Raw genomic sequence first — 25,559 nt, 5'->3', positions numbered from 1 at the left:
ATTTCAAGTTTGGGGCTGAAAGAGAACTTAACTTCATTAAAAGTTTAATTCCATAATATCTGAAATAAAGTGAAATGTGTGAAATGAGCTCATGATATTTTTTGATAGTTCTTTCTCTCTTCTGATTCACCCAGGCTACTCCCACCCAATACTAATAAAGTATTAATGTTAAAGACAATAAAACTGGATGATGATTTCATAGGACAAAACCTCTAATCAGGTGGCTAGCTGGCTTGCCAAACTTCGTATTAATACAAAGATTTGATTTAGAATTTCACCTATAAAAAGTAAAAACACACTGGGCCACACCTGTGATCCCAGAGGCTTGAGAGGCTGAGGCAGGAGGATCACAAGTTCAAGGTTAAGGTTAGCTTCAGCAACTTAGCAAGACCTTGTCTCCAAATAAAAAATAAAAATAAAAAGGGCTGGGAGTGTGGCTCAGTGGATAAGCACCCCTATGTCCAATCCCCAGTACCAAAAAATTAAAAAATAAAAATAAAGAAGTAAACACATAAAAACATTTAAATAATAATTTAAAAAAAAACAGAAAACAAAAGTATACAAACCTTATCACCAACAATAACAACTGTTGATTCATTTCAAGAAAGATCTCATCGTGATTTCTGTCCTAAGGAACATTCTCCCTCTGAGCTGGGACCCCTGGAATTTCTCAGTCGTTGTTTTTCTGCCCATTGTTCAGAGTACTTAGTTTAAGTGTGACCTATAATGAAATGCTAAGGAAGAGATGTCTTTAGAGAGCCTGACCATCGTACTGTGCAGGACTCTAAAGGGGGAATCTGCAAGGGGAGATTTACATTTGCTAAAATAAATAACTGGGCAGCAGCGTCTCTTGTGTTCCCTGAGTTTTGATGGCCAGGGACAGCCATGGAGCCTACAAGAGATTTATGAGGAACAGCTGAGCAGCGTCTGCCTTCAGGACACGTCCTCAGAGACCAGCAGGACGGGGTGAGCACGATCCTACGCAGCCACCCCAGATGGGCTGTGTCGCGGAGGTTGCTGGGTTTTTTTCTACATTTGTTTAATAAAACAGGAATCGATTTACAAAAGTGTCATTGGGAGACATGTAAGAGGTTCATCTTTTTTTTTTTTTTTTTAATTGTCATAGACTCAAGTTTTAAAGATGGTGCTTGGGGATTTGGAGAGGCAGGATGCTCTTTTTAATTAATTTATTTCCCCCCTTCACTACGTTAGCCCAGCAGACACACTGACTTTCAGTTCATGCCTTGGTCTCTGGTCCCTAACTAGGCCATTCACATTCGTGCACATGACACTTTGCAGTTAAGAATTAAGTGCTGTAAGAAGCAACAGAGCATAGTGTCCACATACCTGGACTCTGACCCACAGACCTGGGTTTCCATGCTTGTCTAGAGCTTGTGTGTCTTAGTCAAGCTACAGGAAATTTCCAGAACTTGGTTTGCACATGAACTGCATATACACTATTAGCGTGCCAATGCTAATAGTATCCACAGGGAGACTGTGGGCAAACACCTGGGATGTGGTCAGTGCCCAGTAAATGTCAGCCGGCAACCACTGCACAAGTCAAGAAATGGAAGTCGTTAAGACGATGGCAGTTATGACCAGCATCGTCTCCGTCATGGTCACCAGCACAATTTTTATTGCATTCACTTATGACCTAAGTACAGACAGAAAAGACTTGGAAATCCGATTGCTGGGAGAAAACAGGAAAGAAAAAAAAATGGAATCAAGGAAGAAAATAGAAGAGGACCTGAAGAAAGTACGAGAAAATATTGAACAACCTAGAAAGCAGAGGTTCCAAAAGGCAAAACCAGATTCTCTGCCTCTATACAGGTGCCTGAGTATTAGAAAGCGTAACGGATAAGAAGCCACATCTGAGAGATCCCTGGCGCCTCCTCCTTGTCCCGCTGACAGGGTGCCCAGGTTGCCAGCAACGCCCAAGCTGGCGCTGCCCTCCTTAGGCATCTGTGGGCTGCTTGCCTTCCTCCTCTTCACGGTAATTCTCTGGGCTCTGATGTTTGATGCTGTGACCAGGCAGAGAAAACACATCGATGGATGCCTTTCCCTGTCGAAATACAATAGGGGAAATGGTCCCCGCCATTTCTAAAAACATAAGCAACTGCCGCAGGAGTTGGGAGGGAGGACAGAGAGGCTACTTGTCCTTTTTTCTGTTGATGGAAAGATAGATGTGAAAATGGACTCATCAAACAATTTTTAAGGTGTGAGTGCTCTGGCATTTGGGAGAGGGGCAGGGACGCGGCGGGAGGTGGAGAAAAGGTGAACAGATCACGTGTCTCTCCCCGGGTCCTGTAATTCAAGGGATGCAGGTGGACCTCTGGGGTCATGGCCTCCGCTCCACACATGCAATCAGAATCTCCAAGACACCAGATGGAGCATCTGAGTGACCAGTGCACCCAGGACAGACAGAACCACTGCCCTATCCCAGCTGCCATGCCAAGACATTTATCCCTGTCCTCCGTATTTTCAGGGTTTCCTGGGAGATGTAAAGACTTTCTAGAGTTTCCCTTCAATGTCCGAGGAGAGGCGATTCCTTCCAGTTTTCAATGTTTTTTGAAGCCTGAATGAAAATCTCTGGCTTCCAGGAGTGTTTCAGTGCGGCGGGACTTGGCAGCTCTAGCCCACCCCTGTTCCCTGGTTCCACTGATGTCCATGGTGTCCCTACATGGCCTCTGCCCTCCATCAATATTGATGTCTTTGCATATTTGTTTAAAACAAGTCCCAGTTTCATTGACTTACATAATTTTATCTTAAAACAAATACATTGGGGCAATCGGACTGTGTGTCATTTGTCGTCGATCGATGACAATCAGACAAGGAAAATCTTAGACAGCGGGTTCATGTTTTCACTGGACACTGTTCCTTGCTCAAGTTTCTGAGTCTCAAGTCCACTCTGATTTTGAAAAACAGCAGGTAAAGAGATCCTAAAACCAAGCGAACACCAGACAGAGCCTGTCTTCCTGATCCAAGCAGAGGGGCTGAAATGGTATTGAAAGGGAGACCTTATTTCACTATTTTCGATGCTCTTACAACATCGCCTGTGATATGATAGACCAAGCTGGATAACCCTGGGTTAAAAGGTGGCCAAGGTGAGAATCTACAGGGAACTGACAGACGTGGGCAGGGGATTAGCCCTCAGAAATTTCCATAGAAGGAGACAATGGGAGCTAGTGGTCTATAACCCGTTCCGTAGAGACACACCTCTCTCCTTAGCTTTTGTCACATTCCCACCAGATGTGTCAGGCCTTTATTCTCACAAACAACATTTATAGAGCACCAAGTATGTGCTGGAACTTGTGGACTTGAAAGCAACAGACAGAGCGTCTGCCCCTCAAGATTGACAAGGCTGTCAGTGATGATTTTAATCATTTAACATTTATTGATCACTTACTATGTGCAAGGTGCTGTTTCAAGGACTTTGCTGGTATTAGTACTTTACTTCTCCCAACAACTCAAAGAGGACGTTTCCATCACCCTATTCTGCCAATGTGGAAATCAAGGCATGGATTGGATTATTAACTTGTTAATATAATGACTCAAATTTATTGACCACTGACCATGTACAGGGCACTGTGCTAAGTGTATTATCTGATTTATCTCAATGAATCCTCATAAAAAGCCAATGAGATGAGCCCTTATATCAGGTCTGTTTTGCTAATGAGAAGCACTGAAACACTGCAAAGCCAAGATGCCTAAGGTGACAGGGCAAGGAAATGACCCAAGGGACAGAAATGGAGCCCTTGTCCGTCTGACTCCATGTCCACCTCCTGCCCTGGTCCTTCACTGTCTGTAGGACTCCATGAAAGGTGCTTGGAAGAGGGTGGCCTCTTTCCCTGCACAATCAGTTCTAGAATAAATGCAGTCCACACACTTTTCCTCGTTTCCTTTGGCTTAGAAAATGACTGACCATTTTCAGTAAGACTCTCATTCATGCAGCTAGAAGAAAAAAATGCAAGAGAGAATTGGAGACGCTATTAACAAAATGGATAAAGTCAGACGGTGCACAGACAGCGTTCGTAGATTCCTCTTTCACTTGCCCCCCACCTGCAACTCCGGTGTCTCCCTTTGGACCAGGCCTGTCTCTTCCATCAGCCTGGTTTTGACTGGCTGATGCAGGAGGCTCCTGAGCAGTGGAAGAGCTTCTGTCCTTGATGCCCTGAAAATGGTTCAGCAGCTAGAAATCTGTCTGCTCCTGCACCCTCTGAGGCCTCCCATCTCAGCGGGGACCGCAGCTCTTCATGCAGTTCCATGGTGGCCCCATCTGCTCTGCCACCCCAGCTTCCTGGTTATTCCGCTGGCTCCCAACAGGCTCCTGCTCCCTGACTTTGAGCCACGCCTGGCCCTGTCCTCACCCGGGAAATCGCTCTTCTCTCCCCAGCACTTCACTCTGAACGGGTGTCCTGTCACTTCTGCAGAGAGGGACCCTTTTTGACCATCTTTTCCGAATCAGCACATTTCCGTCTTGCACTCCCCTTTACCCTCTTTGAATTTTCTTCCCTGCAAATTCCTTCCTGACAGGGTGGGATGTGCCTGCTAGCCAGTGGCTTACTGTCCCCACGGGAAGTGTAAGCTCCAGGAGGCAGGCGCCAGTCAGCTGGACTCACGGGGAACCTGGGACACAGCCCACCTTCAACGACACTCCCAGATGCTCCCCAAGATCCCTCATCTCTCTGTCCTAAGATACACCTGAACCAGCAGCCAGCCAGCTTCCCCTCTCCTTGCTCTCAAGCGCTCATCTGAAGGCGACAATTAGGAAGCAAAGAAGGCGTTACCAGGAAACAGCCAGTAGCCTTCCCCATTAGCTTAACATTAGCCTGCTGCCTGGGCTGGGGAGAAGCACAGACTCCCAAGCCAGGCAGGGGCAGAGCCACCAGGTCCTGGGAGGCTGGGAGCACCTGCAGGCTAGGCCAGAGGCACCTGGAGAACAGGAGAAAAGAGGCTGACCCTCAGGGGTCAGACGCCAGGCTCCTTCGTCCCCCACTTCCAACAGCCCATGGACCAGGTTCCACCTGGGCATAGCTGGATCTGCGTCACCAATGCACGTGGTCAGCAGCACTTCTGTGAGGCGCATGAGCATCGCTTCCCTGTGAAGGGGCACTGCCGCTCTCCAGCTGAAGGCTGGGGTGGTGTCATGATGGACAAAACACAAGTTCACTACTAACTCACTCTTTTGTCCTTAGTATTTTCTAAATTGATACATAATCAAAGTACAGCTATGATCATGACTGGTACGGAGGTCTATCAAAAATTTAAGATGTCTGAAAGAGATCCTGATACTTGAAACATTTATTTGGTGCCTAATAGGTACCAGGGACTAATCCAGTTACCTAGATTTCTCCCAGAATTGCTGCAGGGGGTGGAAGAATGAAAACATGCGTTTATGAAGTCGACCCTTTGTGAACGCCAGGCCACGCCACAGGCTTTACCCACGTCACGTTGTCTAGCTGCCACAACCAGAATACAAGGTGAACAATGCCCTTATCCCTCTGTGACGGATGAAGAGACCGAGGTGCAACGAGTTCCAGAACCTGCCCCCAGGCACATAGCTGACTGGGGGAGAAGGAGGAGCTGAGCTGGACCCAGATCTGACGGGCACTTACACTTGCCTGACCTGGCCTCATCAAAGTCCTCTCCACTCCTGCACAGCCAGTCTCTCTGTGAAGGCCGGGTGTGTACCACACCCATCCCAAGCATAAGTCACGGTCCCTGGGAGGCTGGTCACACACAGGTGGATGCGCATACCCAAGTCCATCACACTTTGGGAATGCAGGCACATATTCCACTAACGGCCCCACCAGACCACATGGCTGGAACCCCTCAGTGGAATCCCATCACACCTAGAATGGAATCTAGAAGGCCCTCCGCACTCTGCCCACCTCCGTTCTCAACACGCTCCTCCTCTTCACCCGTCCAGCTGCAGTGGCCTTGGCCTTGGTATTCCTCAGACAAGCAAGTCCATTCTGGACTTGGGCCCTGGGGGCTCCCTCTGCCTGGGATGCTTCTACCAGTTCCATCACCACTTGAGAAATTCCACTCTTGACTACTCTATTTAAAGGGCAAATCCTTCCAGCACTCTCTCTCTACCCCAATAATTCTGGTTTACTTTTATGAAATGCAATTAGCACCATTCAATAAGTATATTGAATCATATAATTTTTTGTGCGTTAGTTTTTTGGTCTCACTCACAAGTATATTAGCTGTGCCAGGGCAGGAATAATTTTTCTTCTTCTTTTCTTTTTTTTTTTTCCTACTGCTATATCCTCAGCATTGAGAATGATGCCTGGCACATAGTAGGTGTGCAATCAATGTTTGCTGAATGAAGGAAGGAATGCCTGCTTCCATATGTGAAAGACTGTTGAAGAAATGAACCTTTTGCACGCAGGACAGCAGTTGACCTGAAAGGTCCACGTCCTCCCAACAGACACAGACATCACCACAGATGCAAGAGACGAGGGTCCTCCCTGGCAAATCACCACGGAGGCGAAAGACGATCACAACAGATGAACAAGTTGGGCCTTGGAAAGAGGAAGCGCTGCGCTTCAAACCCATTGGATTGAGGGAGTCGTCCTGCGTGATATCCACATCCCTGTCAGCAAAACAGGGATTATATTTGCATGTAGGCACAGGATGGTACAAGGAATGAGACTCAGCTCAGGCATCCCCGCCACTGAGAGGCCTCCCTGACACCCGCCTTTATGTTGTACCAATTCCCAATTTTATTTTATGAAATGATCGTCATCATGGAGCATTTTCTATATGAACATTATCTTTTCCTCTACACATTTACACATGCGTTCTCCAGCTTCCCTCACCTGGAGGCAGGGTCCACCAGGAGCAGATGCATACTGTTCACTCCCAGGCCCCACCAACAGAACAGGACCTGGCGCACAGTAGGGACTCAAGAAGTGACTGCTATTTAAATGAATAAAGGTCAATACATAAAGCACTTGGCACAGTGCCTGGTATACCATGAGCGCTCTGGGCACAGCGGGTACCATGGATCCTGTTACAGATGCTGTGGTTACCACTGTCATTCCTGTTTCTGAAGAAAGTTTTCTTCAGCTGCCGCTGGGTTCCAAACAGCCCAGCATAAGTCCACCTCAGGACAAGAAGCTAAACATTACTCAGCCATTGTATGTATGTCTAGTTTCAAAAATCCAAACGCATCCATGCCTGATTTCTTCCAAATCCTTGGACTCCTGGGTCTATGATAATTGGTGCTTGGCTCATTTTCCTTCTGTTATAAATTTCCCAAGTTCTGGCTATTTCGAGTAAAATCATACCATTCCCTCATATTCACATGGCACTTAACAGGTTCTAAGTACTTTCTCAGACCCAGTCTTACAGAACCCTTTCAACAAACCCAGGACATAAGGAGAACTATTACTGGCTCCATTTTATAGATTAGAAGGTAGAGGCAGAAATCTGAGGAGGCTGACCAGGCTGACGTGGCCAGTGAGAAGTAGACCTAGAGATCTGAACTTGGACCAGCCAGACTCGACTCGTGTTCCTCACTCCTCTCCTGCGAGGCTGATCTTCAGAGCTTGCTCAGGGCTAGTGACCAGCGTGGTGCAGAGCTGCAACCAGAACCCCAGTCACTTGCTCAATTCCACCACTCCATCCACAATCTAAAATCCAACCCCAAGGGGGAAAACAAGAAGACACGCAAAGCAATGTACCCAACTTTCTAATAAAGGAAAATAGCTGAAGGCAATTCTGATATAAAGCTCACTTATAGCTTTTCATTTCGGCATTTCTTCTGTACCAAATGGTACCGAACGCATGGAATAGATTTAACTCTGCTGCATCATCTAGCCCAGCAGCTACATTCATATCTCCCTGGGGTGTAAGAGAAAGCTCCTAAATACACAGAAAATTCCAAGGATCTGATAAATTGAAGTGATTTAGAGTAAGCCTCACGCTTACTTTATATAGAAATATTTATATGCTGTTGTTCTTGCTTACACAAGTGGTTTTACCCTATAGACGACCTTGACCCTGTCTCATTTTCGCGTATCCCCTATCACTGGGTTTCATGGATTTTTCATGATACAGTCAAGCAATATGAAAGTGTCCTGCAAATTCATCACAGACAGAATGGCTGCTGCGAACTCTGTTTTTATCTCATGTTACCTTTCGTAACTATTTTCATTAAAAACAATAACCGTGTGCTGCCCACCTTAATACTAAACTACGCAATTTCCATAGAAATGGCTTAGATGTGGCTTTAAGAAGAAAGCTCAGGGGTGAGTTCAGAGAATTCCTTCAGTTCTGAAAGCACTCAACTAATTAAGCTCAGCGATCTTAATTTTTTGCTAACAGAAACTGCAGAATGCTGCCTCTCTCCTCTCTCTCTCTCTTTTAACCCACCTTAGTGTCTAGCAGCTTTGTGGAAACATGAGACCTTCCCTTTAGCATAAATGGACACTATAGCTTTTCAATTAAATTAGTCTTTGGAGAGAGATGCAGAAGAGCTAAAAAGCTCCTTAAAAATCTTCCCGCTTCAGCGCTCATCATTTGCCAAGAGGAAATGTGTAGTTAAAATGCAATCTTATTTTCTTCTTATCCTGCTGAAACAAAGTTTTCGATCTTGGACCCTGAGCTAGCTCCTGCAGCTTCTCGATGGTTTCCTTGGGTTTGTATGCCCACTTTGGTTATCTAAAGCTATTTTTTAAAGGGTTATACCTGATAATCTTTGTGGATCCAGAAGAGAGTTCATTAGATCCAATTTCAGGTGGGGGGAGTAGGTATAGGGGATTTGATTTTTTTTTTTTTTTTAAATAAGACAGGTGGAAAGGGAACTCATTTAGGTGAACAAAATTCAAGACAAATGCTTTTAGAAATGATCCAGGTTTTTTTTTTTTTCTGCGTAATTTCTCTAAGCTCATTATCTCTAAAACTTTTGCATTGTACGTTTCCCTGTTGTTAGGCGTAGCTAAATAATACTGATGTATTAATAATAGGATTATCTAGCTGGGTCTCTTGAATTTTAATTTCTAAAATTTCAAATAATTTCAGGCATTACTTTGGCATCCCAGGATATTTGAGGATGCCCAGGGGGCACCTTTTTCTATAGAGATAATGCAAAAGATTGAGAGAGGCAACAATTGGAGATTCCAAATGGCCATTTTAGTGACTTCCAAATACCTTCAAAATGTTTAATGATTTCATCCATGGAGTTGGCTTTGGAAACAAATATATCAGCAACTCCCACTTGCATCTCGTATTCTTTCCTGCATGCCTGTGTATGTACATAACGTCCTCAGAACAGACCTGAGTCTGATGCCCTCGTGATCATTTCTAGAACAAAAATGAACCGAGTGAACGCAGGCACATGCTCCAGAGGCTTGCTCCCCATGTAGGCGTTAAAGGGGACAGAGGTGCCTTCCGAGTACTTTGCAGAGTCCAGCAGAGGACAGTGGGGCTCTGAGATCTCTAATTTTTATTGCCATTTCTCAAAAGCCTCGTGCACCTTGAGAGCCATTCTGAATGATATATCTATACCTTCTCCTGAAAACAAAGTTTCTAAAACAAGCGACTAAAAAGTCAGAAGCAGGAAAAAAATAAGAAATTATAAATCTAATACAAAGCGTCATCTGATAGACGTCTGTAAATATGTGGTGTTTTTCTTCCTGCAATATTCAGGTAATCGAGCCAGCTTTCTCAAGGAGGTGATTTCTTATGGGGTTAGAATGACAAAGCCCCTTCAGAACTGAAGGGTTGCTTGCCAGAGGTCACCCAAAGGAACATTTGAATTTCCAACTTTAAATGGAACTTGTGAAACTTAAACATCTTTAAAAAAATACCAATTACTGAAAAATGGTTATAAAACCCTCTTCTCGGCTGAGCAGGACCTATGAAGGCAGAATTCGAGCTTGCCCTGATTATAGACTATAGTCAAAGACATTCTGTATTTATCATAACATTAGAAAACAAAAATAAATTTTTCTGCAAAAAATAAAAATACAACAGAGTTCTCGGCTTGAAAGCAATAAAATTATTTGTGTGCCAAGCTTCTTTTAATACCACTGTGATTTTTTTCCCTAAAAGTCGTTCAATTTGATTGTAATTAAATATGTAATGAAAAAGCACTGCTTCAGGGAAGCCATGCAAGACATTCTCTAACTGTTAGTTTAATGTATTTCCAACTGACTTTGCATCGAACGAAAATGATACTGTGTGTATGCCTCGTCTTAATCTAGAATTTGTTAGGCAATTCCATGTTTTTTAAAGGGGACCTGGGTGGACCAAGGCCTTGCCTTTGCAGTAGTGCCCGAGCTTTCCCAAACCAGAGCGTTGCTACAGCAAAAGGGTGACACAACGGAGTGATGGACAGGAAGCTCGACTCCGGACATTTACCTCGTGTCAGCTAATTGCAGACCCAGCACAAACAGGAACAGGGCCTAGCTTTTCTTCTTGGCTGCTTTTCCTAAGCTCAGCTGCAGTGATGAGCATTTCATTGGCCTTCAATAATGCCCAGCTCAGTTCCCTTTAAAACCTGCTCACTCGAGAGCACCATTCCCAAGCCACTGGAAGGAGAATTAGACCAATCCAGGTATTATCCAGCCGGAGAGATTCCCTCCAGTGAGTGGGGAGTCAGCAGGGATGAAATGAGAACCTAAGAGCTCTGTCGGAGAATGCGAACAGGTCAAGATGCTTCACATCTCCCTAAGATGCCAAGGAGATCTCTGCTGGGTATGAAGCTTCCCCAGGTGTAGCAATAAGGAACGAGGCGCCCCGGAGAAAAACAGAAACACAAAGTGGCAGGAAAAGAGGAGTAGATATACCTGAGGACTGTTTCTACCCTCCCCCAAAGTCACATCCAATGTCCAACCCTCAATCTTCAGAGGCTGCACTGCCCAGAAGTTTCCCAGAGCCCTCCCCCTCACCTGGTGTCCACGAGAACTCCCTGTCACTTGCAATCTGCTGATTAGGGTTAATGTATTATGTCCTGATATGGCAGATTAAAAATGAAATCAATAAATGCCTAAAACAAATGGGCTTTTGAGATGTCCCATTCAATCTGGGTCTTTAAGGGTGAGACCAGGGGTGGGAGAAGAAAATCAGGAGGCGAGGGGAAAGGACCACTTAAGCAATCGATTTCAATCCAAAACACTGCGTGACAAAGCAGTTTCTAGGTACCTGTCCTTTTCCAGGGATCTACCTTAAATAACAAGAACAGCCAAATAGTTGGTGCTGCTGAGGTTTTTATTGTGTATATGTGAGCGTGTGTTTATTTTTTTCTCCATTTATCTTCAAATCGTACCGTTTGGATAATAAGCAAAGGGATCTACAGCAGGAGACGTTTAAAGGTTCAAAATATGAACTTGCCTCTCTGAAGGATGTTTAGACAAAGTGAGAGCGCCAGGGCCGGGGTACCACCTGGATTCCGATTCTCTTGAATCCTGCCCCACTTGCCAGTAAATTGAAGGTAAACTGCCCCCTGAGCTGCCAGTCCCCTCCTCTCCCAGCTAGTTGAGATTTCTGGGACCTCACCCATTAATCCAGAGTCACCACTATCCTGAGGAGGAAGGAGAGATCTCGCAGGTCATTTCTACTCGGCTGCAGTGTTCAGTATTGTCCCTGCTGACTACTTTTCCTCGTAAATAACCTGTGCTATTAAGGTGCAAATTGCAACTTTTAAGTAATGATTGCTAATAGTCTAATGTTTACTGCCACACAAGGACATTCATGAAAACAAAATCTGCATTATTCATCTCCATATTAAATAAACAAAATAAATTGAAGGAGCTCTTCTTTCCTGCAAGACTCTCCACAGATCTGAATTATCAGAAAGCTTATGAAAGTCTGCAAGAAGGAAACGTGGAACATCTTGTCCTTTGGGGTGAGCAGAAGCAGCATCCTACAACTTATGTGCATGTGAGGTGTTCACGTGTACATGATCACAAAAGGTTGTGTGTACTATTGCAATCGGCCGGCACTGCTATAAAACAAATAGCTCAGGGTGGTGAAATAAAATATGTATTACATACGTATGTAGTCAGTGGCTGAGATGGACTGTCAGGGATGGAAGGATTCAAGGATGTCTACAATTTTACATTTTTAGGCACTCTGCACCCTACAAAAAACATATCAAAACATTGTTCTGTTTTATTTTGCCTTCCTGCTACGTTCTCTATCTTCCCTAAAATGGACAGGGGGAAAAGATGCAGGTACCGAATCCTGAAAATCCTGAAATATTTTCAGGTGAAAGAGGATGCATTTTAATGGTGATGAAACATACGTCCAAGGAAGGGGAGCCAAGCATGCGCACACGCACACAGACCTCTGGGGTACTGCACGCGGCTTTCTCAACTTTTTTTTTTTCTTGCCCTAAGTAATAGTAGAGTATAATGGTATAGCTTTAAAAAGTCAGGAAGAATAACGTTTCAGAGGGAAATGTTCTGACTTAGCTGTTTCCTTAAAGAAAACTGCCTACCTCACTTCCCTTCCCCCTGCAGGGGGAGGAATATAACAAATAAAGACTAAAATCCCTCGTCCCTTACAGTCTCATCCTGTTTGTTCTGTTTGGATACCTGCTTTATTAGAAAGTTCGGCCATGGATTCCTCGAAACGTGGCACTTCAAGCAAATAAATGCGAAGGAATCTCAGAGCCTCCAACAGTTCTTGGAGAAAGAGCTTCAAGAGGGCCTCAGCTCTGATTCACTTCCAAGCTTTTTCTATCTTCCATTATTCATTAATCAAACTGGAAATCAAGCTTTCAGCATCAGTCCATGGGAGTAATTACTTACAGTTGTGCGTTGTGTTTAATTTTAAGCAGTGATAAAAGTTAGCCCTTCCCCGCATGTTACCTGGCTGAAGAACCCAAAGTGACTAACTTTGCTTGTGAGTAGCCATGGCCACTGAAACCGAGGCGGGTGCTGATGACCCCAGATGAGTGGAAGAGACTGCATGAAAGACTATCCGCTTTATTAATATGTGAGCAAATAAATACCACAAGAGGGGCCTCGCTGTGTACGAAATGCATTACTCCCTCTTAACTGGAAGAGGATTTCCCCTTCTTTCAGGGAAAATAATGAGAGCCATGAAAACAAACATAAAAACACTAGGATCACCCCAGATCAGAAAACCGAAACTACAGTCACAAGTTTCTAACACACACGTGCATGCATGTGCATACACACACACACACACACACACACACACACTGCAATATATAGGCTAACCAGTAGATACCAGCTTAGTGAAAGGATCTAATTTAAATAATGTGATGCAGCGTTAGGTTATGTACACCTGGATCCTCATTGATCAGAGGATGATTATAATCAAAGTGGTGCAATTCTGAGCAGTGCACTTTTTATAATGAGCTTACGAAAGGAGACATGTCCAGTCATTCTGGTAATTTAAATTACTGCCTAGTTGTTGATGGCCTTTACCGGAACAACAAGGGGGAAAAAAAGTAATTTTCAGAGCAGGAACACTTCTTGCTGGACCGAAGCCCAGGGTTCTCTTTCGGGACAACAATGAAGACGTTATCTCAAATCATCTAGCTACACTTAAACTTGTGTTGTCAGAACTAGACGGCGCAGGCTCGCTCTTCCTGAGTCTCGAAGGCCGTTGCACACCCTAACATTGTCAGATTGCAAAGCAGTCTAAGTTTTTAAAAATAAGGGGGCTATTGTTTTCAAAAGCAGTAGCTAGAATTGCAGAAAGAAAACCTTATTGCCTAGGCAAGTTCCAAATACATATGGTAGTACACATATTTTAATTATTTTGCTTGTAGGGGGGCAACTGAAAAACATTCAAAGCTTTATAAATGATATCTCCGCATGCAACTCACAACCTACAAATGGATACCGAAACTACAAGCAATTCTGCGCTCAGAGGGAAGGTAACTGTGGATATTGCAAAGCACATGGATTACCATTCAGGCTGGGAGCAGGCAAGAGGAGCTTGGCAGTCTAGCCTGTTCAGATACAACTACCCACTTTCCCCAGATTTATAACTAACTTTGCAAAGTTTATCAGTGTTCCCCTGAACTTCTCCCTGTGTTTTACCCAAGCTGAAACAGAATAAAATGTGGGTGGGTTTACAGCCTTAACTACTGCCTAAAGCAAAGGGCAAAGACAGAGAGGAAAGAAAAACAAGAAGAAAAAAAAAAAAAACCACACACACAACAAAACAAACTTTTGCTAAAGCCCTGCTTCAACTAAAGGACACAAAGAAATAAAAACGCCCACATGAAAAGCCAAACAAGATAATAATTGTGCGTGTCTGGCTCTGAATATAGAGGGCAAGGCTTGCGTCACTGGCCCTCTGAGTTACCATGGTGAGTGATTTATTGATATATATCAAGAATGAATAGATCAAAGCCAGTGAGATGACAGGTGATCAATCAAATGTCAAATCAAAACTAGCAATCAAGTGGAAAGCTGATTTTTCAGTGGGTGGGTCTGGCAGGAGAAAATGAACTTTCATATTACACTTCCGAGAAACAAAACCCCAGCATACGATTAAAAAAGCAATTAAAACAACCCAAAAGGAAAAAAAAAAAGAAAAGAAAAAGAAATCCCTTGGAAGATCTCTGGTACTGATCCATGAACCTGTCCCTGTGTTGATGGTGGTGGGGGGTCGACGGGTAAATAAAGATTCAGATGGGATAGTTCCCATCACACAGATCAATTCGCAAAGTTTGCGACTCTCTCGGCGAAGAAAATCCTGAGCTGCCTGAATTTCTAGGGTGACACCCCCACCCCTTTATTCAGAGAAGGGAGAGAGGTCTGATTCGGTTTCAGAAACCACATCCAAAGGCTCGTCCATTGCTGGGGTGCTGTTTCCACCTTGGCGATCAAGCTCCAGTCCACCGGCCGGCCCCAAAGCCAGCCTGCAGCCCGGGCTTGGGCATGCCTCACACTTCAGCGCCCCGAGCCACAGCGCCAGCGGACTGTCCCCGGAGGCCAGCAGCCGCTGGCACTGACCACGCGGAGGGATGCGGGGGCGGAGGGGCCGGCTCCCTACCCCGCACCCCAAATCCTCAATCCAACTTTGACTCCAGAGGCAAGAAACGGACTGGGAGAAAAGTTAGGGGTGGGGTGGAGGGTGGAGGAAAAAGTTTAAGAGGGAGGCTGGGTGGGAGAGCTCCCCCACCACCCGAGCCTGCGGGCGCGGGGACGGGGGAGCTCGGGAAGGCGAGGGGACGGGTCAGCAGGGGGGCGCCCGGGCGACTCCCCAAGGCTGCAGGGTGGCGCCCGGCCGGGGCCGCCGACGTCTCTTACCTGCCGCCCGCCGGGGTGCCTGCTGTTTCCTCCTTGGCATATCGCTCTACTGCGCTCCGTCCCACTTGGCGCCCCAGCCCAGCCGCGCGCGGGGCCCGCGGTCTCTCTCGCCTCTCTGGGTCTCCTCCGCCTCGTGCCCGCTGGCTCCTAGGACGTCACTCGGCCTCTGTCCCCCTGACGAGCCCCCCAGTAACTCCTCCAGCACGGGCCGGAGACCCCCCTCTCTGGGTGGCAGACACGGTGGCTTGTGCCGGCTGGTTTGAAGTGGAGGTTGGCGCTGCCGTGTTTGTTTGTTTTGTTTTTTTGGTTTTTTTTTTTTTTTTTCCTCTCTCTCCTCTCTCTCTCTTTTTGTTGTTTTTGCTTTTGGATTTTTTTTTTTTTTTTTTGGGTTTGGGTTTTTTTTTTTTTGTTTTTTTTTTTTTTTTTTTTTGTGACGGGTGAGACACTTGATTTCTTTATTAAACATCCAAGACCGGGTTCAGATGGAGGGGACGGGGGGCGCACACGCGCCAGGCGCACACGCGCGCGCAGGGAGCAGGGGCAGCAGCCCGAGCCCGGGAGGGCGGTCGGTTTCTTCTTCTTCTTCTTCTTCTTCTTCTTCTTTTTCTTCTTCTTCTTCTTTTTCTTCCTTCTCCGCTGTCCCTCCTCCTCCTCCACCGCCGCCTCCTCCTCCACCGCCTCCTCCTCCACCGCCTCTGCTCTTCCTCCTCCTCCTCCCCGGTCTCGATGGCGGACTCGCGCAGGGGGCGAGATCACTCACGGTAGGTTTGTGGCTGCTGTCAGATCCCCGGCCGTGAGTGATATGCGAGAGGACAGGCGCGGGCTGGGGACGGCAGGATCTGGAATCCACTCACTCACACGCGCACGCACACACAGGCACACTCACACCACGCACCCGCTTCCTCTCCCACACACACTCACACCCCGCACGCACACACACACACACACACGCACACACACAAACACACACGCACTCTCTCACACACACAAGACAGGGCGAGGCGATGCCAGCAAACATCGATCCCGCTGAACAAACTGAACATTAACAAACTCCTCCTCCTCCTCCTCTCCCCGCGACCTGATGACAGGGAGAAATTTACTCCCCAGCCGCAGAGCGCCAGGCAGAGGGAGTCTATTAAAGGGACAGCGTCCCGCCGGGGAGAGGGGCTGGAGGCAGGAGACCCAGGCCTGCCAAACCCCTGCTCTTGCAGCGCGCTCATGGCCGTGGAGAGGGCGTGCCCACCCGGGCCTGGACACCCCTCCGGGAGGGAGGGGGGCGGGGAAGCGAGGGGGTAGTGGGAGGTGGGGAGCGGGGGTGGGGAGGGGGTACAGGTTGCAGGGGAGGGGTGGGGAGGAAAGAGAACAGGCTGGTGGTTAAACTTGGAACCTGGGGAGAAGCACACAGGGCCAGAGGGCCTGACCAGTGCGCACCAGCAACAGTATTAGGAGCGGGGAGAATCTTTTGCTTAGAGCGGGAGTAGGGGGGCTTATCCATGGTTGACTTCCATTCTCTAAGCCTTAACCTGACTCCCTAAAATGTCCTGCCAACCCCCTTAAGTTGAATGACTCTGACCCTCCCACCTTCTTGCTTATCAATGGTCATTTAACAAAAAACAAAAAACAACCAGGTTCAGCTACTGACACTGCTTGGCAGACAAATCACATAGTGTCTTTTTGTTCCTTCCAACAGTGTTTATTGAGCATTTACTACCTGTCTATTGTGGAAACTCAACAGCCATAGAGAATGTCCTAGTCCTATTGGTTATATTATAGTTATATTATAGTTATATTATAGTTGTATTATACTATGGGAGAGTGGACAAGGAGCCCCCTGATACCTAGTCTTTGCTTATGTGCTACCTTCTCCCAGAGGTCCACCTTATGTCTGTCTGTCTCTCTCTCTACACACACACACACACACACACACACACAATTTCCCCTTTTTTCCTTTTGCCCATGGCTTATCAGTATGGCACAAGTTATGTACAGTTTTCTCTTTGGCTAATTGAGGTCCTCTCCAGATATAAGCTGCGTTGGAAAGACAGGTTTTTGCCTCTTTGGTTCCATTATTTCCCTAATGATGGCAAAGCCCCAGGTGTTTTGTTAGGGAACCCCCCAATATTTATGGGCTGGATGAAAAGAAAGCAAACACATATGTACCATAGTTTCAGAGCAATGAGCCCCGGGAAGATGTTCCAACTAGGTGCTGTGAGAAGTCCCGAAAGAGAAGGCGGCTCCAGATTCATCATTCCAGCCAAGGCGGACTGAAGCCAGTGTGTGTCCACTGAGCACCTCAGCAGACCAGGCACCTCTCAAGGAGTTGTGGACCTATCAGTGAGCGGGGTAAACCTGAACCTGCCCTCAGGGAACTCTCCTTCTAGTGGGAGGTGCAAACAAGTAAGAGGTAAGGATGCAGGTGGTGGAAGTGTTCTTGGAACAGGTGAGGAACCTGGGCTGTAAGAAGGAAGGTGGTGAGCAGGCAGGCTGGGCAAGTCGAGCCAAAGCGAGTTCTAAACGTGCAGGAGTTAGGCAGAAAGGGAACTTATACAGATGCCCTTGTCTTTAAAAGGTAGGCATTTGTCCAAATGCTTCTGCTTCCTGCATTAAAATCTCCACCTCCGGGCCCTACTGAGATGCAGGTCCCTGGAACAAGGTTTTCTGACCATGGTGTTTATTAACATTTTGAGCCGGATCATTCTTTGTTGGAAGAGGCTGTCCTGTGCAAGGAAGAATGCTTAGCCATACCCTTGGCCACTACCCACCAGAGGACGGACTCTTCTACCCCACTGGCCACCAAAAAATAAAATAAAATAAATACTTCAGATGTTCTAATGTCCCATGGGAGCAAAATTGCCCCTAATTGAGCGCTACTCTCTGAGACCTTCAAAATCAGAAACTTCTGGATGAGAGCTTAGGAATCTACATTTTGAATGATTGACCCCAGCCCCACAAGTGACTCCCCCGTTCGCTTCAGTGTGAAAATTTCTGCCAAAATAAGCCACTTTTTTTTTTTTTTTTATTCAGGCAAACCCAATATTGCTAACTATAGAACCAACTTATGTTCCCATATTAATATGATTTAGGTTCTCAAGGGGTGACATTGTCTTCGTGGCCATTGTGATGGAATTTCACCCATATCTGTTCCTTTTTCCTCCTCCCTGTACCCTCCCAAAGTGAGGCCTGACCTTGGCACCTGGGATGCCGCCCTCTCCAGCTCACCCACCTGTCCCCCTTGCCCTGACATGAGCAATTATCAAGCTTGACTAATTCCACCCGTGTCTTCCTTAACACTTCCTCTGGGTTATAGGAAACTTGACTTTCCCATCCTACTGGTTAGCTACACTTGTTGTTGTCGCTGTTTGTGAGGTCTCATTGTTAACGGTCCTACGCACTGTCCACCACACCAGTGTAGTCCAAATTGTTAAGTTCCTGGCCCTAAATCACCCAAATGGCCTCCTCCCATGACCAAGCCCACCCACTCCCAACCCAGGCAGAGTAAACCCTATTTCATCATTGGCAACATCAGCAAAAGCGTATCATTCAAGTCGCCCAGGACACTTTTACAGAGCGCAGTGCCTGCAGAGTAAAATCCTATAGTCTTCTAGATGAGGAACCAGTTTTAGAATCAGGAGATTTGGTGGACTTCAGGCCTGAACAGAGGGAGGGCTGAGGCTGCAGGAAGCTCACGGGAACGTGCCCTCTTCTCTGCAATCCCCAGACCTCTCGGTCTGCTGTTCAACTGTGTGATAGTGTACCAGGCTTTGCCCCAAGCTCCAGTAGAGCTGAATATCAAGGCAGGACCCTCTCCTCCTAAAAGCTTCTCTTATAATGATCCAGAACACTGAGGCCAAGAAAAGAGGGAATTGGGCAGCAGAGTCCAATCTTGAGAGGAATATGGAGGGGGAGACAGGATGAGGTAACCTGGGCTGCAGAATTTCTCCCAGATTCTCTCCAGAATTCTCAGAACTTCACCAGCACTCCCTCCTGGTACTCAGTGTCTGGGTCGGTAAAGGGAGGCAATACCCACCTCTGGCTGGCTATCAGCTTGTTGCTGGAGTATTCTTTCACTTTGTAGTTTTTCCCATTGCTACTACTACAGAGCCTTTAGCAGTTAGTTATCAAGAAAGAAGATTTTGACCACACCAGTGGAACGTGTAACACAATGGTGAGCAGATGTTCTGGAGTGGTGTAGACAGGACATTAAATAACACTGATTCACACAGTGAGAAAGTTATTCCCTTCCTGACGCCTTCCAATGTGAGACAGTTTCCATTTAGTGTGGGTGTTTTTTTGTCCCCCCGCCCCATAACATTTAATAATTTCTATTCTTCCACCCATACTGCAGATCTCAGGCTCAGAAGGTTGGGATGTGGCAAGTGTCTCTAGCCAGACTTTCACACAATGGTTTTCCCTGAACTCACTTTGGCATTACCTTCTATTTTAGTGAAAGATACTGCTCTTCATTTTTGGTAGCAATCACAAGTTTAAGCCCGCTTAGTAGAGTCTGAAAATAAATATATTTAAGGAACAAGAAGGCGCACATATGGTCGAGGTAGGTGTGGAGAAGGCAGGAAGGGAGAAAGGTGGGTCCAGGCATGCGTGGAACCAGCATAGCACTGTGCTGGAGCGCAGGCCCTGGCACTTAAGGAACTTCTTCTGAGAGCTGGTGTCTCAGTAATGCTGTGTCGAAGCCTCAGGGAACCCGGCTTCCTGCGACTTCGGGGTGTATAAAGGCATGAACTGATGGGCAGGATTCAACCTGTCTCCCCAAAGAGCCAGCCCCACGTGGGTCGAGCATCAGAATCACCTGGGAATTTTTATTTGTTTCATTTTGTACCATGAAAAAGCTCAGACTCCACCCCAGACTTACTAAATTAGATGCCAGGGTGGGGCCAGCAGATCTGAAAACGTTAAAGCTCCCAGGAGATTCGGATAAGGTGAGGCACGGGAACCTTTCCTGTACAAAAGTGGAACTTTAGAACAGGAGAATCATGTTTGGAGAGGTTTTTTTTTTTTTTTTGCATACAGGGAACAGGAAAGGGCATCAGGACTTGGATTTTCTCACAGGGCTGGGTGGAAAGGTGTCCTTGGTGCCCTTCTGGAAAGCTGTGAGCCCCGCCCAGCCCACACGGTATTGCCCTGGTTTCTGTGCTTGTGAGCCCACCCTACCTGGACCCCTGGCCAATGCAACTAGAACATCCACTGGTTGGACAGGCACTGCTCTGGCACCAGGGCGAGGCGGCGGGGCCCGGAGCCGCCTGAGCACAGGGAGCCACTCCTCTACCCTGTCCCCTGTTCCCGCCTTTGCACTCCCTATGAACCTCGTGGGTGGGCTCATCCTCGCCCCTCTAAACTCAGTTTCCCTCCTTTGCCATCCCCATCTCTCCTGCTGCGTCTTCTTCATGCATTTGTCACCACCTGTCTCCCTAACCGACATAAGCTCCAGTTACCTCTGTACTCATCCTCGTCCAGCACAGTATAGGTTCTCCGGAAAAAAAAAAAAAAAAAAAAAAATGTCGTTGAACACCAAGCTCAGCATATCCGCCAGGAAGGCTGCCCTTTACAACACTTGGGCCTGCGAGGGTTTCTTTAGATGCGGGTCGGTAGCATTTTTGCCTGGCGGCCTCTTTTCCAACGATGCTGCTGCCCTGCCCTCCCCAGCTTCCCTCCCTTTCCTGCCTTTCCTCTCTCTGGTCAACTACCCAGATCACTTCCTCCCTTAAATATGGCCTCTTCCAGGAAGCCTGCCCAGATGCATCCCATGGGATTCAAACTTCTCCAGTCCATTTCTTGTTAAAGCAGAGACTAGAGAGAGAGTATGGTTGTTCATGTTGAAGCCCCCCGGCAGGGAGAACTCATTCATGCTTGGACACCACAGCCATGATTACCTTGGAAGTGGACCTAGGAGGCTTCCAGGAGCTGGTGGTGTTCCCAGTCAGGGTGCTGGTTACCGCAGTGCATTCAATCTATGGACATCAATTAGCCATACACCTCAGATTTGTGTACCCCTGCATATGTAAGTACACAGAGCTTAGTGTAAAAAAAAAAAAAAAAAGTAATATTCTCAAACTTTGCTTTATATTATAATCAACTGGTAATTTAAAAACCCCAGTGTCCCATCTTACCCCAGAGCCATTACATCAGCCCAGGGCCAGTGGGTGGTCCAGCCATCAGTGCCTTTTAAAGCTCCCAGGTGGTTCCAGTGTGCAGCTAAATTGGAGAGCCAGTGTACCATAGGATTTTGCCCTTGAGGATATAATTCATTGCCTTTCTCTTATGTCATTTAGCTTGTTCAGGATATTCCTTGTCCCATTAACTATTTTGTGAAAACTTCGAGTTAGCAAACTCTGGTCATTTCTACCCTCTGATGATACCTGGTATGACAGCTTGTTGTTGGGCAGAGTCAGAGGCACAGAGAAGGATAGGAAGAAAACAATGTGGGACAAGAGGGTAGAGAGTAAGGGGTGGAGGCCGGACCCACTCTGGGGTTAGGGCGGGATGGGATCTGAGGGGCCAACATTTAAACTGAGATCTGGCAGCAGCTGATCAGGAATCAGGGCCTGGAAATGGAAGCCAAGATAGGGCTTCAGAGTAGAAAGGACGCATCCTTCAGGGCTAGGAGTTAGAGGATCAGCCAGGCAGAGGAAAACAGAGATGGTGCAGGAGAGGTAGGTGGCCCAGATCACAGAGCAGCTCCATCCTCATATCTTAGAGTGTGAATTTTATTCTTCCAGTTGTTGGAAAATGAAATTCATTCACGTCCATCCGAAAACACCTTATCCGTTGGAGATGCTTGCTCAACAGACACAGGAGATGATCTTGGTGGATGTGTGCTTTCTAAAAGAGGTTGGTGACGATAATGTGTGTGGGCACTCAGGCATTGGCAAGCTTGCTTCTGAGACTGAATCCTCTAAAAGTTATTGGGCTCACTTTTAAACTCATGTGATTTGGCTGGATGAAGAATTCTTCAACAGCAATTAAGCATTATGTATATTTTAAACAGGATGGTTGCTGAGTGGGCAGGGAAGAGGTATGAACATCTCTCACGTTTCTCCCTTGGAGTTGGCTACCTACAGTTGGTGACAGTGTTTTGCTACTGCTGAGGAATCCAGAACAAGTCTCTGGCCCAGTAATCCATTGCTGAACTTCATTAACCACAGGAAGACATTAAGTGAACGTAAGGACCGGAACAGTCTGGGAACAATGTGACTGCAGCCTTTAAGTCCCAGGCTCCGGTATATTTTATGCCAACTCAACTGTGTATCAACCTCATCTTCCTGGACTCATTAGAATTGTGTGCCCAAAGGTGCCCTCAACTTTCAGAAGCAAATACAGAATGATATAATTCGCTCTGAGAACACCTTTCTGTCTTATCCGGAGCATGTCTTATCTGTTATGATTAGGCATTAAGCGTCCTATTGTCCTTAAAATTTCATGAGCTTCTACCCCTGCTTGCTAGGATTATGTCAAAGTGACTTGTCCTGAATGCTGTTTTCACCCAACAATACAGCTTGTCTTTTCTGCTAAACCCTTGCAGACCAGTCAACGTGGCCAAGGAGAACCCACAGGCTTAAAGCGGTCAGATAGCCTGGGATCTGCAGCCTTTTCTAGAAGCCTACTGTCTTGTTCTTGCTTCCCCGAGATTAAGGTGTGGGGACCTCGAGATCAAGATTTGTTAGCAAGTGGTTTACTTGGGAGACAACACTAGAAAACTCCAGCTGGGCAGTAGGAAGTGAGTAGGAACCAGAAGGCAGGGTGTGCCAGCTAGCGATTGTCACTGTGAGCAGCTGGGCTTGTCCCGCTGGGGAGTGCTGGGGTCCATGCAGATCATGCTCCTTCAAGATGCCCTCCTACAGGGGGAGAGCGGGATATTATCCTCCCACTCCTGCTAGCCATGGCCAGAGGCTGCTCCCGGCCCTTGCTGGAGGCAAGGAGCCATGGTGCTGGTGGCTGGGGGTCAGCTGGGGTGTGAGCAATGGTACAGTGTTGGGCAATGACTTCCAGATCTGAATCCCCCAGACCGTGACCTTCAGCAGGGCAAGGACAGAGACTGTGCTGACTGCAGTGTCCGCTTCTCAGTGTCATGCTGGGCACACAGCAGACCTTAAAAAATACCCATGGAAGGCAGCATGCCCAGCCTGGCTGCAGGCCTCTCTCTGCTGTGCTCTCTCTTCTAGTCCTGTCTGTTCTAATGTTTTTAGCTCTTGCTTCTAAGTCTTTTTTTATTCTCTGAATTTTGTCCTCTCTCTCACTACTTGTATGGTCACTTGGGGTAGGGGCCTTTCCCTTCTTCCCAGTTGGCTTTCTAGTGGAGATGGAGAGCAGAGTTCTCATTATTACCATAGCTCAAGTTTTTAAACAAAATAAGACATGGTGCTTTGATGCTTATGAGTGTCCTAAGCACAAGGTGAGGCAACTACAGAGTACCTGCAGATCTGCCTGAGGTCCAGTCTAATCCACACAGAGGGGAAAGTTCACTTTTGCTCAGTTGCAAGGACCCCTATGTATGGAAACTGATCCAGGAAGCTGGAATCCCTTTGCAGAACATACAGGCTCCAGAGCGAAGTTCAAGCCATGGGAGACAGAGAGCTCCTGCTGGCGTCCTCATGTCCCCATGGACACTGCAATGACTTTCTCCACCAATGCTCATTGAGAGGCTGCTCCAGGCCAGGCCAGGGTGGCCCACTAAGCATGTGGCAGAGAATTAAGCACCTGCTTGACTTTTAGGGAACTGAACAAGGGGAACACAGGCAAATGATGGTGAAGATAATACTAGCAGGTGACATGTATGAAGCTCTTGGTGCCAAGCACTGTTATAAGCACTTTGACATACAGCGTATTCATCCCTAAACACTTTGATGAGGAACAGTGCTTTTATTGTCCCCATTTGATGTATGAGGAAACTGAGGCCCAGAAAGGTTTGATAACTTAGCCAAGGTTATGAAGATAGCACAGGTGGAAGTGGGGCTGCAAACCCTCCTGGCGTGGCTCTGGCTTTGTGCTCTTAAACCCCACATCCTGCAGCCTCCTGGTAATGAGGTGACCCCTGTGACTTCTATGTCACCAAATGCCTAGTGATTCACTGCTTGACTTTTCCCTGTCTGCACTCTGAGCCTGAGTCTCATAGACCCCACATGCCTGTGTCTCCCAGAGAGTTTAAACAGAGTTCTGGGCCCCTTCTGGTCTCTTGACTTTGCCAGTCTGGGTGGGGTCTGAGAATGTGTGTTTGTAACAGGGTTCCAGGTGACACTGAAGCTGCCATCCACAGACTACAATTTGAGTTTCTGGGGTCTCAACACAGGTGAATTTCCCCTCCCCCAGGGGACACTTGACAATGTTTGGAGACCTTTATTAGTTATCACAACTCAGGGGTGCTGCTGGCATCTAGTGGGTAGAGGCCAGGGATGCTGCCAAGTGTCTACACTACACGGAGAAGACCCCGACAGACTAGGAAGGACCTGGCCCTGAATGCCAAGGGTGCGGAGGCGAGGAGGCCAGTGTGGACACAAGTGTGCCAACTTGGACATGCGCAGGTATCACCTGGGGCTTGTTTAAAGCAAGGCTCTGATGGTGTAAAACCAAAGCACATCAAAGTGGCAGCATTTCTCACAAGCTCTGACCAGGGATGCTGGTGCAGCTGGTCAAGGGATCCCCCTTTGAGTAGCAAAGTGACGTGGAGGACTTGAATGAAGGCTTAGGACACCATGAACTTCTCAGAAATGCACCCTGGACATCTCCTGTATGAGTTCAGAGAAAAGTAAGCCTGAGTTTGAATAATCCTCTTTCCACTCACCCTGTTGCAACTTTGCCCTTAAAGCAGAGTTGAGACAGCAGAGCCTGGGGGACAAATCTCCATCCCTCTCCTAGCAGCAGGCAGGGGTCTGCTGAAAACGAGCAGGGACAGAGCTGGTGAGAACCACTTGCTTCAGTCCCCAGCATCCAGTCGTCTATTGTTGCCTGGAATCATGGCTTCTTTCCAAGAGCTGGAGTTGGCGATGGGGTTTGTTTCTGTCTGACTTTCAGTTCTGCAAATGGGAGATGAGTAAGTGGCTGCTTTGAACATGGTTGCTCTCTTGGGAAAGGGATATGGGAGGAACGGACGCTGCATCCAGCCCTCCAGAGACTGCACCCCAGCCCCTGTGATAAATGGCAGCATTAACAAGGTTTGTTTGAGAGGGAACCTACAGATTTATGACTTCCTGTGTCCGCCAGCAGATGTCATTATGGCTGACAGAACAGAAGGCCTTTCAAGAGCAAGTTGGGGAGAAGCTAAGAGGGGAAAATGAAATAAAATGTAAGGCAGAAGCC

At 47.0% G+C, this 25,559-nt stretch overlaps 1 protein-coding gene and 1 long non-coding RNA gene across 5 annotated transcripts in view; one reads left to right on the top strand and one right to left on the bottom strand.

The window, feature by feature from the left end:
• Positions 1-15,606, bottom strand: part of TSHZ2 (teashirt zinc finger homeobox 2) — a 236,373-nt gene extending 220,767 nt beyond the window's left edge. Inside the window, exon 1 of the mRNA XM_079127006.1 lies at positions 15,252-15,606. Within this exon, the coding sequence (XP_078983132.1) occupies positions 15,252-15,291 (40 nt within the window). The 5' untranslated portion in view covers positions 15,292-15,606. The remainder of the gene's footprint in view (positions 1-15,251) is intronic.
• Positions 15,607-15,896: 290 nt separating this feature from the next.
• On the top strand, positions 15,897-22,601 carry LOC306653928. 4 transcript variants are annotated; one of them, XR_013761830.1, is made up of 3 exons: positions 15,897-16,012; positions 17,417-22,097; positions 22,255-22,601. It is a non-coding gene; the product is annotated as an uncharacterized lncRNA (long non-coding RNA). The 4 variants fall into 4 exon arrangements; XR_013761831.1 differs by lacking the exon at positions 15,897-16,012 and having other exon boundaries at positions 17,056-17,655; positions 20,991-22,097; XR_013761832.1 differs by lacking the exon at positions 15,897-16,012 and having other exon boundaries at positions 17,056-21,267; positions 21,986-22,097.
• Positions 22,602-25,559: the final 2,958 nt, after the last annotated feature.

The sequence above is a fragment of the Sciurus vulgaris genome (assembly GCF_902686455.1).
Source record: "Sciurus vulgaris genome assembly, chromosome: 2".
NCBI classification, from domain to species: domain Eukaryota; kingdom Metazoa; phylum Chordata; class Mammalia; order Rodentia; family Sciuridae; genus Sciurus; species Sciurus vulgaris.
The sequence above is the reverse complement of the archived record's forward strand: the minus strand, read 5'-3'. Positions and strand labels throughout refer to the sequence as shown.